The sequence below is a fragment of the Doryrhamphus excisus genome, chromosome 8 (assembly GCF_030265055.1).
Source record: "Doryrhamphus excisus isolate RoL2022-K1 chromosome 8, RoL_Dexc_1.0, whole genome shotgun sequence".
NCBI lineage: Eukaryota > Metazoa > Chordata > Actinopteri > Syngnathiformes > Syngnathidae > Doryrhamphus > Doryrhamphus excisus.
The window spans coordinates 10,053,082-10,071,567 of NC_080473.1; the positions used below are offsets into that span (position 1 = coordinate 10,053,082).

Consider the following 18,486-nt stretch of genomic DNA (forward strand, 5'->3'; position numbering starts at 1 on the left):
TGTCACTGTGATTTATGAGGCTCCGAGATGGCTAGGGGAAGAAGGCACAAGCAAATACAACACAACCGTGACATGCGATCCTGCAACAGCATTGTTGCAGCAACCTACTATGACAAATCAACACAACGTTACAAATAGAGAGAGTGTGGTTTCATCTCGCTGTGCATTGCATGTTGCACACAGAGCTAAACAAGACCGGTCACACAATCATGTCGGTGTCATACATCACCTTCAGCTTCCTCCACAAGGCACACTTGTCATCTCAGAGGTGTTTGAGCTCCTTATCATGTTGGAAAACTACCATGTGGTCCTGTTTATCAAAGGAAGGCATCGTGCAGTGCTGTAGAATGTCGCAGTGCATGTTGGAATTCAGGTTTCCCCTCAGTAAACCGCAGCACCCCAGTGCCGGCAGCACTCATACAGCCGCACCATCACCTTCATGAGGGCCCTATGATTTCCGCAGGGAATTTACTGTTTAATGTTAGATCTTTTACGGAAATTGACATAACGTGAATGAATGTTGTCGTCATGAGGATAAGGAACATTCATGTGGAGGGGTTTCGCCCCCCTCCCCCCGGCCCCCAAACGAATGGCTCCATCATAGCAGATGCAAACACAAAACAGCCCGACCTAAACAGGTTGAAATGGCGATAAATGCCAGTGAAAGTTAGCGGAATTTCCTCTTAAAGAATGTGAATGGTTAGCTTAGTTTAGCACGCTCGGGTGGTTGTGTGTGTGTGCAACCACCACGTTGGGTTTTACAGCTTTAATTTAAGAAATGTTACGATACAATACTCATTGACGACGTGCGGTTCTGAGTGACGTTTATTTTTGAACGAAGCTAATCTTAGCCGTTCTCCACACACAAGTTAACTAGGCTACATCAATTTCTCAATTATTTGGTAAAGTTCATTCATTCATTCATTTTCTACCGCTTTTTCCTCACAAGGGGTGCTGGAGCCTATCTCAGCTGTCTTCGGGCGAGAGGCGGGGACTGGTCGCCAGCCAATCACAGAGCACATATAGACAAACAACCATTCACACTCACATTCATACCTATGGACAATTTGGAGTCGCCAATTAACCTAGCATGTTTTTGGAATGTGGGAGGAAACCGGAGTACCCAGAGCAAACCCACGTGGAATTGAACCGTGGTCTCCTAGCTGTGAGGTCTGCATGCTAACCACTCGACCACCGTGCCGTATTTGGCAAAGTTGTCCGATGCATTTAAGTAACATGACTGAAGTATATCCAAGTTTATTTTCTGTAATATTTTCGCTTTTAGATATACTATCATTGCAACAATGTTGACCCAAATGTGCACACACATACCTATTGTGTTTTTATTGGGAGTATACACATAATGCATGGCTGCTGTGATGAGGTGCAAAACACAGATAACGTGTCTAAAATGTTCTCCCTTTAATTTCCCATAAATATTAATGTATTGTGATGCGATGCAGACTTTCCGCAGCATAGGAGGAGCGGTGGGACTTTAAAATCAGGGTCAAACAGAGGCCACAGCAGGGAAGCTTTCTAAACGCCCCCAACCCCCCTCCTTCCACCAGTGCTCCCAGAAAGTGGGGTATCACAGACCCAGTGATGTGGAGTCTCTTGTGTGTGTGGAATTAATGTGGGAGCTGTTTGCTGACTGCAGCTAATTGAGCAGCAAAGCGTGCAAATCAAGTCGTGTTGAAAGGCTTCATCTTATAATGTGTTTTGTCTGATTATTAATATGTAATGACTCGGAATTCCTAAAGGCGCCGCTGCGGCACAAACGTAATGAGGCTCTATTAAGGCTTTTTATATCGGGCCATGAGTGCTTTTCTTTTCATTTTTGGAGTTTGTGTGTTATCTTAACTTGGTTGCCTGAGGCCATTTCTCACTGGACTGGATCACAGATGAGAGGCTGGTGTGAGGGTTATGTTACCGCTGGCGTACGATGTGCACAAAAATATGCACCTGGCTTTCCAAGCCACGAGTTGGACCGTCGGTATTTTGAAGAGAGTCATGCTGAGGTAAATAATGGACTGGGTCCAACTGGTCCCGAGCCAGGCCAGTTGTATTTGGCTGGTACAGTCTGCAAGTCCCTGCCTGATGAAATGATGCTGGCGGATGGTGTGGTGGTACACAGCATGGTCATGATAGATTGTGTCATCAAGTGATCAGGGCTGACTGGTGGCTTATCTTAGTATTCAAAGTATTAGTACTCTTGGCATGGAGTCACATGTTTTCTCCATAGACAAAAAATAACAATGACACTAGACACTAGTATTGCTCTGCCACTGGGCACCAAGCAAAAGTTTATAATACAGCATATGTGCCAATATTATTTGATTAAAAACATGCTCACTGTTTGTAGTCCTTTTGTGGGGTGAAAATATTTGTCATAACAAGACAAATGACGTAACGCCACAACAGACAAATGTGCAAATTATATATTTTTTTCTTACATTGGTAATGGTTTAATTTCATTTGAACATGCATCAGATTACAATTGAATGCATCACATAATCAATTCACAGTTCTACATGTCGAAAAGGAGTAGGAAGAAGCAAAGCTTATTAAATCCTACCCCTCCATCTGGTACTTTTACAATCAGTAACTGTTACATTTGTTCACTTCCTGCTTTCCTAATATAGTTTAAGTTGTTTTTTTTTGTCACGTACCAAAGTACAAGGTGATATGACCATACAATGACATAATGTGTACCATAGTAACTGTCAATACAGTGGTATATATAGCACATCATGACTGGTTCAAGACTCTTCATCAACATCAACTGCTTGTATTGTTTCTTGAATTGAGTTCCTTGCTTAATCCATTCCATAGTTTGATTCCACATACTGAAATGCTATGGCTTTTTAACGTAGTCCTAGCATATAAGTGTTTCAAATGTAGTTCTTCCCTGAGATCATATTTCTCCGCTCTTGTAGAGAAGTATTGGATGATATTTTTAGGTAGTTGGTTATTTTTAGCCTTTTGCGTTATTTTAGCTGTTTGAAGATTAACTATATGAGCAAGTTTAAGTATTTGTGATTTTAGAAATAACTCTACTTTAGTAGAGTACTGGACGTTCTGATGCGATATCGATAAAGATTGTACTAGCATAGTAGAATTCTAGTATATTGTCTGTACAGTATACAGTAGCAGTCAAAGGTTTGGAGATCATTTCTCATGCGTTTGAAAGACTTTAAAGAATGAAAAAAGTATATTTCTATTTACTATGTGACACTTTGCTGCAGTCTGTGTGTATGTTACAGACTGTATTACCGATAAAAGGTCTCACTCCGTTCATGCCCTTCTTTGTTGTTTTTGTTTATGTCATTTAACTTAACTTTAACTTAAGTGAGTGACTTAACCAAATGTATTTCCTCTAAACTTAAGAAGCCAAAAACGTACCACTTCCACACAATATGAGGTAGAACCTTTTTTTCACTCTACCATTTCAGACACTCAATATTTGTGTTCCATTGGAAGATTCATTGTTTATGCTATTTGTAAATTAAGTGAGCAATAAATGATAGATAGGATAGCTTTAATACGATTTTAGGGCAAGGAGGACAGGAGTATGTAGAACCCAAACACCAAACACTCGAAAGCAAAGAATGCACTCCCTGCCATGGTGACCCTTGACCTTGCAGAATGTAGGCCTCGGAGGCAGCCCACGCCTGTAGAGACACAATACAGAAGATAGCTATTGAGAGTCCTGCCATTTTTTTATTTTTTTATTTTTTTTTGCTCCTTTACAACGCCGCCCACCACCCTTTACAACCCCCCCTTTTTTATTCTGCATTCTTTACTCCATACAGAGGCCAAGTTTGGATTTAGGGACTCTATTCAAGGAGGTTGCTTTTGCTTTTGTGCCCGCACACAAGGCTGCAGGATGGGGGGGGGGGGCTCCTCCACCTCCTCTTCCTCCCTTCCTTCATTTTTTTCCCCGTGGTATTCCCCCTAAGCACTCTGACATTCTGGCACCTGTTTCCCTTCACAAAACCATTAATTTATTACTGAATTATTAACCAAGAGCACACAATGTGTCTGGCACTCTGACACATCCTTGCTGAGGGGTGGAGAGGGTTGCCATGGCAACAGGCGTGATGGTAAAGGTGTCGGCAATGAGAAATGAGAGCGGGCAGGGGGGGGGGGTTCATCGAAAAAGCAATTTCGCCAACATCTCTTGTCTGCGCAGGAGGATCCGCCACTCGGGCGAGGAAGATTACAGGATTAATAAAACACATGAAATGGCAGCGAGGATTTTTTTTTTTTTTTTTTGAAGATGCGAGGCCTGTTGTGAGCGCTCAGATCATGGCCGTGGTCAGGCGTGGAGGGTGGTCGGGGGGCGTCACACAGGCTTTTGTAGAAGATTGCAGGAAGCGAGGGTCCTCTCAAAATGTAGCTGACATTCAGGAAGAGCGAGACAATGAGGTATGTGGTGCGATGAAACGCAGAACAAGATGGAGTTGAGGCGTATTAAAAGAGAGGTCAAGGCCTGCGACTGTGCAGCTGTCACAGGCACAGGAGATGGGTGCACGAGGGGAGGGGGGGGGGGGGGCGGTCGTCAGCACAGATGGATGTAACACACGTTAGCTCAAGTACGGTGAAGAGGTGGGTGGGAGGGTTTAGGCCTTTGCTTTGTAGCCGTGAAGAGCAGCGACAGCATTTTTTGAAGTGGATCCAGTGGCTAAGAGCGGAGCTGCTTTGAGGAATGTGCAGTCGGAGTGGGCCTGCGAGGGGGGGAGGGGGCAACCCACAGGGAGTTACAGTAGAAGCATGTAGGGACTTATTCTATTTTATAATCTATACATTTTACAATCTATAAGCGTTGTGGGGTCATAGGTCACTGATGTTACACCTGAGATAGAACTCTTATTTTGAAGGCCAAAGTGGTAGTAATCATGCGACCCTGTTTGGCAACTGCCGACCAATCATTTTAAAAAACTTGTCGTCGTTATTGTGTACTTCTGCCACCACAGCAACAGCAAACAAAGCAAACAACGACTATCTTGTCTGCATATCACACCGCAAGGTGTGTAAACAAGTACACAACCGCGATAAATGATCACAATATAGGATTCAATGGTAATCAATTGCATATTTTCGTTGTTAGACCATACAAATCCTGTTAATGACTTTCTAAATATGTTAACACCCATACACTCCTGTTATTCTTTGTTTACACATTGCTCACATTACTCTGATGCTAGCAAGCGAGCTAACCATTCATTCATTCATTCATTCATTTTCTACCACTTATCCTGACAAGGGTCGCGGGCGTTGCTGGAGCCTATCCCAGCTGTCTTTGGGCGAGAGGCGGGGTACACCCTGGACTGGTGGCCAGCCAATCACAGGGCACATATAGACAAACAACCATTCACACTCACATTCATACCTATGGACAATTTGGAGTCGCCAATTAACCTAGCATGTTTTTTGAATGTGGGAGGAAACCGGAGTACCCGGAGAATACCCACGCATGCAGAACATACAAACTCCAGAGTGGAATCGAACCCTGGTGTCCTAGCTGTGAGGTCTGCGCGTTTATCACTCGTCCGCCGTGCAGCCAAATTTATTTTTCTAAACCAAAAATGTACCACTTCCACACAGAATGGAGGAGAACTTTTTTTCCACTTTACCATTTCAGACATGACATGGTTGACTTCATGCAGTGTTAAGGCAATGTAATGTCTCAATATTTTATGTCACTACTAGTGACCAGAATACTACATATACTACACTTGTTTCAATATACTTTGCCTAATAATAGACCAATAGTCTACCACGAAACAGTGATCATTAATTTCCAGAAAAAAAAAACGCAAAATTGAGAACTGGACTAAATGCTGCAACAATTTGAGCTGCAATAATCACTGAATCTATGATTAATCGATTATCCAATTAATCAACAACCATTGTGATTTTAGTTTTTATAATTGATTACTTACTATATGTAAGGATCAATGAGAAATCCTATAGCGCTTGGAAGTCTTCATGGGCTTCTTTAGCTCCTGTTGTGACAATAAATCTTCATGAACTGTCTCCATAAAGAGAAATGTCCAAGATAAATAGTTCATTTCTTGAGGGGTTACCAGACAAACAGTCTCTTATCTTCCATCAAATGATGTCGGTCAATATTTGTGTTCCATTGCAAGATTCAAAGCCATCCATCACCTGAATGTTATCTCTGCTTTACATTCGGCCAGACAACACCTTTTTAAGGTTATCTGAAATTCCACAACAATATTTTTCATTAGAGACTTCAATTACACAAGTCAGAAGTCGTCTCTTACAGATAGTATTGAGCGACTAGCAGTGTCACAGCAGGGGTCCAGCTTGAGCCTTCTTTGTAGTGACACCGCCGCCATAAAGCCAGCGTGGGGGTGTCTGGCCAGTCCCCTTTTTTGGCTCTTCCAAGTGAAATACGGCCCCTGCGATGAGAGGTGAATTGGCCGTGATGACTGAAGACATTTGTTATGCTGTAGCTCTGACACTCAACCAGGCATCTTGCACAAATTTCACCTTCAAGTGGCGAGCGAGTTTTTAGATCGCAGATGACCTCCTGCTGAATGTTACCATAAGGAGCGAAAAGCATGAAAGCAATTTTGGGAGTGTGAAATTGAAGTATGGACTTATTGGGAATGTTTTCTTTTACCTCCCTTGAAGGGGAGAAGTGGTTGCATGAGTGAAGATTTTTCCTTTATTTTGCTTCCAGAAACAACATTTTTCACTCAGGTAATCCCACAGTAGCATTATTTGTGGTGTAGCTTGGTAGTCTCCAACATTTTGGAGCCCACAGGCCAGGTCATCTTGTGGAGTTAAGACAAACTACATCAGGGGGTTGCCTATTGCCACGACCGTTAATGGTAATATTATTTCATTCATTCATTTTCTACCGCTTTTCCTCACGAGGGTCGCGGGGGTGCTGGAGCCTATCCCAGCTGTCTTTGGGCGAGAGAGGCGGGGTACACCCCGGACTGGTCACCAGCCAATCACAGGGCACATATAGACAAACAACCATTCACACTCACATTCATACCTATGGACAATTTGGAGTCACCAATTAACCTAGCATGTTTTTGGATAGATCTCCACATAGAGATGGCCGAGGGCGGAATTGAACCCTGGTGTCCTAGCTGTGAGGTCTGCGCGCTAACCATTCGACCACTGTGCAGCCAAATGTATTTCTTCTAAACCAAAAATGTACCACTTCCGCACAGAATGGAGGAGAACTTTTTTTTCCACTCTACCATTTCAGACACGCCATGGCTGACTTCATGCAGTGTTAAGGCAATGTAATGTAATGTCTCAATATTTTATGTCACTACTAGTGACCAGAATACTACATATACTGCAATTGTTTCAATATACTTTCAATATACTTTGCCTCCACACAGAGATGGCCGAGGGTGGAATTGAACCCTGGTCTCCTAGCTGTGAGGTCTGCGCGCTAACCACTCGACCGCCGTGCTGCCCTGCTAATATTATTTGACCCTGGCAATTGTTTGCCTTTTGTTTACCATGCACCCGACAACTATAAGTCAACGACTAAGTAGTGAGTCTAACTACTAAGTCAAACATTTTTCCTCATTCCCTTTTTCCTATCCATTTCCTTTCTGCAGATGAAGCTGTGGAACAAGTACAAGGTCACCAGTATCCCGTCCCTGGTGTTTGTGGATACATCCACAGGGAAGGTGGTGTGTCGGAATGGTTTACTGGTGGTTAGAGACGACCCTAAAGGTGACCCACAAACACACACACACACAAATCCCACTGATTTATGTGTACTCACTAACCTCACCCTTCTGACCTACAACATCACAAGCCGAACATAAGTCACTAAAACCAAAGAATGTCTATTGAGTGAGGAAAAACTAGTACGTTAAAAGGCTAAATATACAGCAAATCCACAGTAATTAGCACACTTTAACATAACAAACATAATTACTCATAATTTTGCACTGCATGTCTCCTTACTTTTTATGTCTGTGCTGTCAAGTGTAGAGTAATTACGCCAGCCCACAAGCTCGCTTCGCTAAGAATTGAATAAAAAGTGATTAGTCAGTCATGTAGGGGGAGAACTGCAGCCTAATAACAGGACAGAAGTGCACTACAACCTTCCTCCCCCCTCCAGCCCCCCCACACACACTAACAGCGTCTCTGACAAGTTTCACTGTCTTGCTAATGAAAGCCAGCAAAAGCCTGCAGCGCTATTTGCATGATTCATTAACTGCACTTGCAAAGTAGCTGTTGGTCGACAGGATATAAATCTCCAGTTGCATTACTGCCATGATTTGGCTCTCAGCAAGATCATACACAAACTTACCAATTTACCAAAACACTCTCAAAACTAAAGACGCTTAATATCGGCTCCCTTACCGATATTCTATATCCAAGATTCCGATATCAACCGATACCGATAAAGGCAGCACTTCTTCCCTCAAACTGTCACTTAATGAACACATTATGCTTCTTTTACTGTGATACCGCAGGATATATTTCACAAATAACCGTTGTTTGTGCAAATAAGACAAATACTGCAATATGCAATACTTACTACCCGCTACCACCATAGTTTTCACAACTTTTCCTGCCTGTCATTTTGTTTTGCAGTTTTCTGTAAGTAAAATAATACATCATAAAATAAATAAATCATAAAATTGCATATTGTGGCATGCATGAGTCTTGTAAGGATCAGACAGCCTTTTATTTGACAGGAGCCAACCACAAGCTATGAAAAAAACTCAAAATGAGCTTGTCAATCCTTTGGAAATCGCAGGAGGTCATTACTCAGAATACCAATCTGACTCACTGTGTCATTTATCAAGGAACGCTAAAATCGTCACACAGTAACTTAACACTCAAAAGCTAGGTAAGAAATATACAAGGCAAGTACCAATGCAAGTTTAAAACAGCTATTACGTCAGCCTCCTTCTGGCTCCCCCTGGTGTACAGACGCAGCATTAACCAATGAAATGCTTTGCTTGTGATGAAGTGAAAACAACAGTTGGTTTTTATTTTAAACTTGTATTGGTACTTGCATTGTATATTTCTTACCTAGCTTTTGAGTGTTAAGTTACTGTGTGATGATTTTAGCATTATTTGATGGATGACACTGTGAGTCAGAATGTTATAGTAAGTAATGACCTGCAATTTCCAATGGGTTGACAAGCTATCGCACAATGAAAAACCGTTCATTTCAGTGAACTGGGATCCGGTTCATTCAGTAAAATGATCCGTTCATTTCGGTCAATTGGTCGTTGAGCCTGTGATCTCCCCCTGTGCATAGACCCGGTCAGGCGTGTCGAGTCAGTCCGTTCACTCGTGTTCATGTTCGTTCCTACTCAACAGCGCAACAACACGTGATGACGTACATTGAAATCTGAAGTATTATGACAGACCTCCGGCTCCGAGCGCCTCAGCTCCCTGGTCCGGCGATACGATTGATTGACCGGGTCAATCTCTCGGCCTCAGTTTTTCAGTCAGCTGACCCCACCCACCCACAGAGCAAGGCACGACGATAGTATAAGACAGGCAAGCACGCCCTGCAAAAGGAACGGTTAACTGCCAATCAAAAAAAGCACTGAATGGACTTAACGGGTATTTTAGAGGCGGTGACCTCGTTCTTTTGACCCGTTCGTTCATGACAGACACACCACTACTGTAAAGCAATACAATCATGATAGTTACTTAATTAATATTTCAGTCAAAAAAAGAAATATGCAGATAAAAGTTGTCAGTACGTGGAAGCAGGGAGGGCTGGAGGAATGATCCGGACCCCCCTCTGCGTTTCTATGTGGATGAAAAGGCTGACTTGAGTGGTGATAGACTAGCCTCCAGTGTAAAGATGGAGTGGCCATTTACAATCAGGGCAACAATAGAAGGCTGTGCCAGTCACGGTGCAGACATGTCATTCCCCTCCTAATGAAGCCCCAGACAACCAGGCTCGTATAAAGACGCCATTATGAACCCGCCATACAGCCGGCTTTTATTTAAGATTACCTCGCCCCCCCTTCTCTTCTCCCTTTTTAACTCGACTCTCTCTCGTCCTCGGGGGTAACAATGAAGACACCGTGAAAAGAAAATGAAAGCGTGAACGAGAGCAGGAGGGTGAGAGGAGTTGCTTTCAGTCTTCGTTTAAATCATATTTTTGCATCTGGTGTGTACTACGCAGGCATGACTAACAGATACATGTTTCTCTGATTCCTCTTCACTTTGTGTCATGGCTGTTTATAAACGGCTGTGACAATCATTTGAGACAAACATGAACCAACATACGGACGGGCAGGTCTTCCCCCAATCACGTGAGCTTAAGGGGATTCTCATTTGGCTTCCCCCCGTCCGAGTATAGCAACACAAAAAGACCATCGAAGGTCAAGTCAGTAGCCATGTTTACATGAGGAGTTTTTCTCTTTCCGAATGACCTTTCCGAAAACAATGAATACTAGATATCACTATATTGACAGTTACTATGGTACCCATTATGTTATGTCATTGTATGGTCATATCACCTCGTATTTCGGTATGGGACTAAAAATATAAAAAAAAAAAAACTTAAACCATATTCGGAAAGCAGGAAGTGAACAAATGTAACGGTTACTGATTGTAAAAGTAGCAGATGGAGGGGTAGGATTTAATAAGCTTTGCTTCTTCCTACTCCTTTTGGACATGTGGAACTGTGAACTGATTATGTGATGCATTCAATTGTAATCTGATGCATGTTCAAATGAAATAAAACCATAAAAACATCAACATCACGTGATAACAACTTCCCCGGAGTTTAGATTCTGTTCCACAGATGGCGGTAATGCACATGAAAGCTGCTTGCCAACCGCCAGTAAACAGAAGAAGAAAAACACCACCAAGAAGAAAGCACCCTGATAACTTCCCGTTTGCGTGGGTACAAGATACCTGAATCGGATTGGGGAAAGGAATAGTCCACCCCTGTGAATCCGATTATATATTCATTCGGATTGGCACTTTTCTTTCGGAATGAGGTTAAATTATATAATTATATGAATATATACAATTATATAATTAAAATTTAAATAATAAAAAATAATATAATAAATATATAAATAAAGGTTAAATTCTTTCCGTTTGAGCAAATAAACCGAATGCAATTGGAATATTTGGCTCCATGTATACGTGGCAAGTCACAGTTGTTGCTCCAATCCCATAAAGATTTCCAGCAAGCCAAGTTCTGCAGCATATTTCAGGTGAAAATGAGGATGAAGATAGTCATATGGATGAATCGAGGAGTGGTGATGCTGTGTTCCCACTGGTAGATTCAAATTTTTTAAAAAGTCAACAAATTGGAAGCTCTATTGGAGATCAGTGTCTCGTGATATACATGGCAAGGCAGCTGCTACAAATGTCATCAAAATGACCCTGTGACCCCTGGAATCACACGGTTTGCTGTTAGGAGAGTCCCAAACATCATCAAAGGTTTTGAGCTCTTTGTGCCATTGTCACTAAAAATAATCATCATTGCTATTATGAATTTATTTTTTTGTCAAATTGATGTACCCCAACTTAAATGTGCAGTCTTCAGCTTGTTTATCTCGGTAGATAAAACTGACATCTGAAAGTATTCATTAAAATGTAATATAGGTTATGAAAGGATTATCTATTCACAAACAAATCCAATTCTTGCTTATCGCTGTTGTCAGCCATGTTTTTTTTTTGTATTTTAAGCTCTAAATCAGAGATTTTCAATCTACCAGCACCCTTGAAAGCAGCATAAATCCCTCTTTTCCGCATTTGTGTTTTTGCCCTTTAACTCCAGTTGCCACAACAAATTCACAATTTAGTGTTAATCATTCAGCAGACTGCAAGGGGGGATCTGGTTCCATCTTTTATGTAGCATCTTAAAGAGGAAGATACTCAAACCTTCAGTTCCCTTCATGCATCCTGCATATACTTGTATCTTCCTTTTCGCTAATATTGTCCTTCCATTTTCTTGTCTGCAGGCCTGGAGTTCCCATGGGGGCCAAAGCCATTTGCAGAAGTGGTGGCAGGGCCTCTGCTCAGGAACAACACGCAGACGACAGACAGCTGCTCTCTGGAGGGGCACTATGTCGGAGTGTACTTCTCTGCACACTGGGTGAGTGTTGTGTCACCCCCCCACCCCGTCCCCTCGCCCTCCCAACCAAAACACTGTCAAAACACAGAGGCCTTGGCGTGAGGGGAGGGCAGCAGAGCAGGAAAAGGGAGCTCAGACCGAGAGGGGAAGGTGCAAGAGGTTCTATTGTGTTGGCGCTGGTAGTCTATCACCGGGCATCCTTTTTCACCAGCACATCAGGGTCATCTTTTCAAGCTAATGGACACCCTCGATGACATCACGCTATTGTCTTTCAGCCGCAAAGGAAAGCCAGTTGCAGCACACAACGACAAACATAAACCCAAGATAGCCCAAACAAATCACAGACATTCAAATTTCAGTCATTTATAACATTCATTCATTCATTTTCTACTGCTTTTCCTCACGTGGGTCGCATGGGGTGCTGGAGCCTATCCCAGCTGTCTTTGGGCGAGAGGCGGGGGACACCCTGGACTGGGTCGCCAGCCAATCACAGGGCACATATCTATGGACAATTTGGAGTCGCCAATTAACCTAGCATGTTTTTGGAATGTGGGAGGAAACCGGAGTACCCGGAGAAAACCCACGCATGCACGGGGAGAACATGCAAACTTCACACAGAGACGGCCGAGGGTGGAATTGAACCCTGGTGTCCTAGCTGTGAGGTCTGCGCGCTAACCACTCGACTGCCGAAATGTATTTCTTCCAAACTAAAAATGTACCACTTCCACACAGAATGGAGGAGAACTTTTTTTTCCACTCTACCATTTCACCATGGCTGACTTCATGCAATGTTTTATGTCACTACTAGTGACCAGAATACTACAGAATACTACATATACTACTACTCAATATACTTTGCCTAATAATAGACCAATAGTCTACCACGAAACAGTGATCATTAATTTCCCGGAAAAAAAAACGCGAAATTGAGAACTGGACTAAATGCTGCAACAATTTGAGCTGCAATAATCACTGAATGTATGATTAATCGATTATCCAATTAATCAACAACCATTGTGATTTTAGTTTTTATAATTGATTACCTACTATATGTAGAACCCTGGTCTCCTTGCTGTGAGGTCTGCGCGCTAACCACTTGACCGCCGTGCCGCTGTCATTTATAACAGTGGTTTGAATTATTATTACTATGCAGTGTACTGTGACAGGGTCAATTAAAGTATATAAACCGTACATGTCCACATCATGAAATGGCACATTGTGGCATGCATGAGTCTGTGAGGATCAGACAGCCTTTTATTTGACATGTGCCAACCACGAGCTATGAAAAAACTCAACATGAGCTTGTCAATCCTTTGGAAATCGCAGGAGAATAACAATCTGACTCACGGTGTCATTTATAAAAAAACAAAAACGCTAAAATCGTCACACAATAACTTAACACTCAAAAGCTAGGTAAGAAATATACAAGGGAAGTACCAATACAAGTTTAAAACAGCTATTATGTTAGCCTCCCTCTGGCTCCCTCTGGTGTACAGACGCAGCATTAACCAATGAAATGCTTTGCTTGGACAAAGTGCATTATGGGATGAAGTGAAAACAACTGTTGTTTTTTTATTTTAAACTCATATTCTGTGACATAGTGACATATATACAATATGTGGGATAGATACACATACTACACACACAGGCAATGTAAGTTAGGTGATCTATCCACTAGTGTTAAACTGTCAAGAGTGAATTGGCTTAGCGTTAATAACTGGACTTTTGTTTGCGCCACCAAGTGGCGGAAATATGCAATTGCAAAGTTTATCATGACTGATATTTGAGACAGAGGACATTTAAAACTCATGATAACATGTATAATTCATAATAATTTCAGCCTGATATCACAGATCTTCCACAAAATGTTGGTTTAATCTGTGTTGTGGAGGGAACATGACAATAATGTTAGCAAACCAGCTAACATACGTAACTCTATTGTGACTAAATCATTTCAATTAATCAATCATTTGTCCACTTTTTTGTCTTTTCCTATCAGTGCCCACCGTGCCGCAGTTTGACCCGTGTCTTGGTGGAGTCTTACCGCACCGTGAAAGAGTCGGGTCAAAAGTTTGAGATCGTGTTCGTCAGTGCTGACAGGTAGGAAGTACTGCATGTTTGATCTCAGGAGTGTGTTTGTCATGGTAATGGTAATGGTTTTATTTCATTTGAACATGCGTCAGATTACAATTGTATGCATCACATAATCAGTTCACAGTTCCACATGTCCAAAAGGAGTAGGAAGAAGCAAAGCTTATTAAATCCTACCCCTCCATCTGGTACTTTTACAATCAGTAACTGTTACATTTGTTCACTTCCTGCTTTCCTAATATAATTTAATTTATTTTTATTTTTTATTGTTTTCATAATTTATTTTTTTTAATTTAATTATTAAATTATTGAAATTATTAAATTTAATTAGATTTGATTATATTATATATTTATTAATTTTTTATAATTTATTTATATATATATATTTTTTTTTTTTTGTCACGTACCAAAATACGAGATGATATGACCATCCAATGACATAATGGGTACCATAGTAAGTGTCAATATAGTGATTATATATGTAGAACATCATGACTGGTTCAAGACTCTTCATCCTTGTATTTAGCAAACATCAACTGCTTGTATTGTTTCTTGAATTGGCTCATCGTTGTGCATTGTTTGAGTTCCTTACTCAATCCATTCCATAGTTTGATTCCACATACTGAAATGCTATGGCTTTTTAACGTAGTCCTAGCATATAAGTGTTTCAAATGTAGTTCCTCCCTGAGATCATATTTCTCCTCTCTTGTAGAGAAGTATTGGATGACATTTTTAGGTAATTGGTTATTTTTTAGCCTTATGCATTATTTTAGCTGTTTGAAGATTAACTATATCAGCAAGTTCAAGTAGTTGTGATTTTAGAAATAAGGAGTCAGTATGTTCTCTGTAGGCGGCATTATGAATTATCCTTACTGGCCTTTTTTGCAGTACATTTAGCGAGTGAAGATTGCTTTTATAGTTATTACCACACACACACACACACATATATACATACACATGACCATGTCTGTTCCTATCTCCGTAGATCCGAGGAGTCTTTCAAGCAGTACTTCAGCGAAATGCCCTGGCTGGCGGTGCCATATTCGGACGAGGCTCGGCGGTCACGATTGAACAGGCTTTATGGGATTCAAGGTAATGGTGTTATTCCTGGGCTAATAAATATTCTAGTACTTTTCCACCAAGCCAGTACTTTTCCACCAAGTACTTTGTTGTGTATCTTAGACTTTAGTACCTATTACTTAAAATAAGCAGACCAGTGTCATTTTCTTGTTTTTGTTTGCCCTTTTGTTTGCCTTCCCACTATTACCCTCCATGAAAGAAGGAATACCCGGCTGCAAGCCTTTCCTGCAAAGCATGTAAGGAATGCATAGAGATGTCAACACCGCACCCCCCCCCCCCTCTTCCTTTCCCTCCCAGCAGTTCATGACGGCCCCTGCAATGCCTTCAGTCCACATGAGCAGACAAGACCAGCACCGATCCCCCCCCCCGCTGTGCTCCTGGATCGTGTCTGTTTCTGATAAGGCTGACAGATTGTGATCACAGGGATCATGGGCAGCCCTGGCCGAGTGGTTAAAAATGTGCAGGGAATGTGCCTGTGGGATCAATTCCCACGGTCGCTATAGGTGCCATAGATAAACACCCCTGATTTACTTCCTGGTTATGTCATTAACGGGATATTCAGGTTGAAAACAATAACATCAATGCTGTCCTGTCTCCCCCAGGTATCCCCACCCTGATTCTGTTGGACACAGAGGGTCACGTGATCACACGACAGGGCCGGGTGGAGGTGCTAAACGATCCAGAGTGCCGCCTCTTCCCTTGGCACCCTCGGCCTGTGCTGGAGCTCAGCGAGTCGAATGCGGCGCAGCTCCATGAAGGACCCTGCCTCGTCCTGTTTGTGGGTCTGTCTCCATTGATCTGTCTTATTTGCCTATGAATGTTTAGCTAGAAAATGAATGAATGAATATTATATTGGCCTGCAAGGCAGCAGAGTGGTTCAATTCCACCCTCGACCATCTCTGTGTGGAGTTTGCATGTTCTCCCCGTGCATGCGTGGGTTTTTCTCCGGGTACTCCGGTTTCCTCCCACATTCCAAAAACATGCTAGGTTAATTGGCGACTCCAAATTGTCCATAGGTATGAATGTGAGTGTGAATGGTTGTTTGTCTGTATGTGCCCTGTGATTGGCTGGCCACCAGTCCAGGGTGTATCCCACCTCTCGCCCAAAGACAGCTGGGATAGGCTCCAGCACCCCCTTGCGACACTCGTGAGGATAAGCGGTAGAAAATGAATGAATGATGTTTTGCAAATTTGGAGTGGCCAGACCGGAGCAGGAGGGGATAGAAAAGAAGAAAAAAGAAAACAGAGCGGGGAGTGAATTTATAGGCAAAATGTCTAAACAACGATGCCACAACGATGCTACTCCGGTTTCCTCCCACATTCCAAAAACATGCTGGGTTAATTAGCCACTCCAAATTGTCCATAGGTATGAATGTGAGTGTGAATGGTTGTTTGTCTATATGTGCCCTGTGATTGGCTGGCCACCAGTCCAGGGTGTACCCCGCCTCTCGCCCGAAGACAGCTGGGATAGGCTCCAGCACCCCCGCAACACTCATGAGGAAAAAGCGGTAGAAAATTAATGAATGAATGAATGTTTAGCTAGCCAGCTTTCGTCTTCCACCACACAATTAATCATGTACATCATTACATTTAAATAAAGCTATGTTCAAATGGGGGGTAAATCAACAATTTTGTTTAAGGGCTTTTCAGAAGTTTTCTCATAAATACAGCGCATTTGGCTGAGACCCGCTACATTTGACACCCCCCTGATGTGTGTTGAGGTCAGATGGAATAGCGAACTCTAAACAGGCTTTCCGTCCATACTTCCTGTTTCTCTCATCCCTGCACTCCATCCACTTCAAGACGCTTTTTTTTTTTTTTTCCTCGCTTAACTTTTTCCTGTAATCTCTTTCTTCTGCTTACTCAAGACGCCGAAGAGGAAGGCGAACTGGAGCCGGCCAAGGAGCTGATCCAGCCCATAGCGGAGAAGCTTATGGCCAAGTACAAAGCCAAGGAGGAAGAGACGCCGCTGCTCTTCTTTGTGGCGGGAGAGGTGAGATAAGCCACTGGAAGCGTCACCCCCGAAGAGATTGGTATTTGTCACAAAGCTTGCAAAGCTCAAGCTGGCGTGAAACATTCACAGTCAGTGTAGCGGTGGAAGGATGAGGAAATGGGACTGACTTATGTTTGGCTTTTTAAGACATCAATAATCGCATCAAAGCATCCAGTACAGCTGGAATAGACGAGGGCGAGAGGCGGGGTACACCCTGGACTGGTGGCCAGCCAATCACAGGGCACATATAGACAAACAACCATTCACACTCACATTCATACCTATGGACAATTTGGAGTCGCCAATTAACCTAGCATGTTTTTGGAATGTGGGAGGAAACCGGAGTACCTGGAGAAAACCCACGCATGCACGGGGAGAACATGCAAACTCCACTGGAATTGAACTCGGGTCTTCTAGCTGTGAGGTCTGCGTGCTAATCACTTGTCCGCCGTGCAAAAAGTGCATTCATTCATTTTCTACCGCTTATCCTCACGAGGGTCGCGGGGGTGCTGGAGCCTATCCTAGCTGTCTTCGGGCGAGAGGCGGGGGAGTCGCCAATTATGTTTTTGGAATGTGGGAGGAAACCGGAGTACCCGGAAAAAAAAACCACGCGTGCACTGGGAGAACATGCAAACTCAACACAGAGATGGCCGAGGGTGGAATTGAACCCTAATCTCCTAGCTGTGAGGTCTGGATATAAATCTTCCTGAATGCACCATGAGAGCCTCGGGTGTGGTTTGTTTCATCCATCAAGAATATTTACAGACTTTCTGGTAGCAGTGGAGAACATGCAAACTCCACACAGAGATGGCGGAGAGTGGAATTGAACTCGGGTTTCCTGGCTGTGAGGCTTGCATGCTAACCACTTGTCCACTGTGCAGCCTGTAATAGACATTCTATCTTTTAAAATACTTAGTTTCAAGAGATACAGTGATACAGTGTCATAAACGCTCGGAGAATTTTGGACCCCCCCCCCCCCCCCCCTTATATTTCACCCCCCTTACCCAAATTGTCTCAACCTTTTGTGGAACTGCTAAAATTAGCAGTGTCACGCAGAATTACCAGATTAGTGACCTCTGCCCCCCTTTCCTCCTGGTTCTTTTTCACCTTCTCGGGTTCCGAGGTTTTGATCTTGGGTCTTGAGTGTATACGTTCAAGGCCTTGAAACGTCCTTCACAAATAAGAGGCAATTCGGTGCCAAGCTGGAATGTCACATTGGCTAAATCAGATATTTTACACAC

General features: G+C 42.8%; 2 protein-coding genes across 2 annotated transcripts in view; one reads left to right on the forward strand and one right to left on the reverse strand.

Moving 5' to 3' along the window:
* The window catches only part of nxn (nucleoredoxin), a 50,134-nt gene that overhangs the window by 26,105 nt on the left and 5,543 nt on the right, over window positions 1-18,486 (forward strand). The window contains exons 2-7 of the mRNA XM_058080445.1: window positions 7,620-7,737; window positions 11,970-12,103; window positions 14,082-14,182; window positions 15,159-15,265; window positions 15,856-16,035; window positions 17,121-17,245. Of these exons, the coding sequence (XP_057936428.1) occupies window positions 7,620-7,737; window positions 11,970-12,103; window positions 14,082-14,182; window positions 15,159-15,265; window positions 15,856-16,035; window positions 17,121-17,245 (765 nt within the window). The remainder of the gene's footprint in view (window positions 1-7,619; window positions 7,738-11,969; window positions 12,104-14,081; window positions 14,183-15,158; window positions 15,266-15,855; window positions 16,036-17,120; window positions 17,246-18,486) is intronic.
* Window positions 1-18,486, reverse strand: part of mrm3a (mitochondrial rRNA methyltransferase 3a) — a 34,941-nt gene that overhangs the window by 5,566 nt on the left and 10,889 nt on the right. The gene's annotated exons all lie outside the window — the stretch shown is intronic.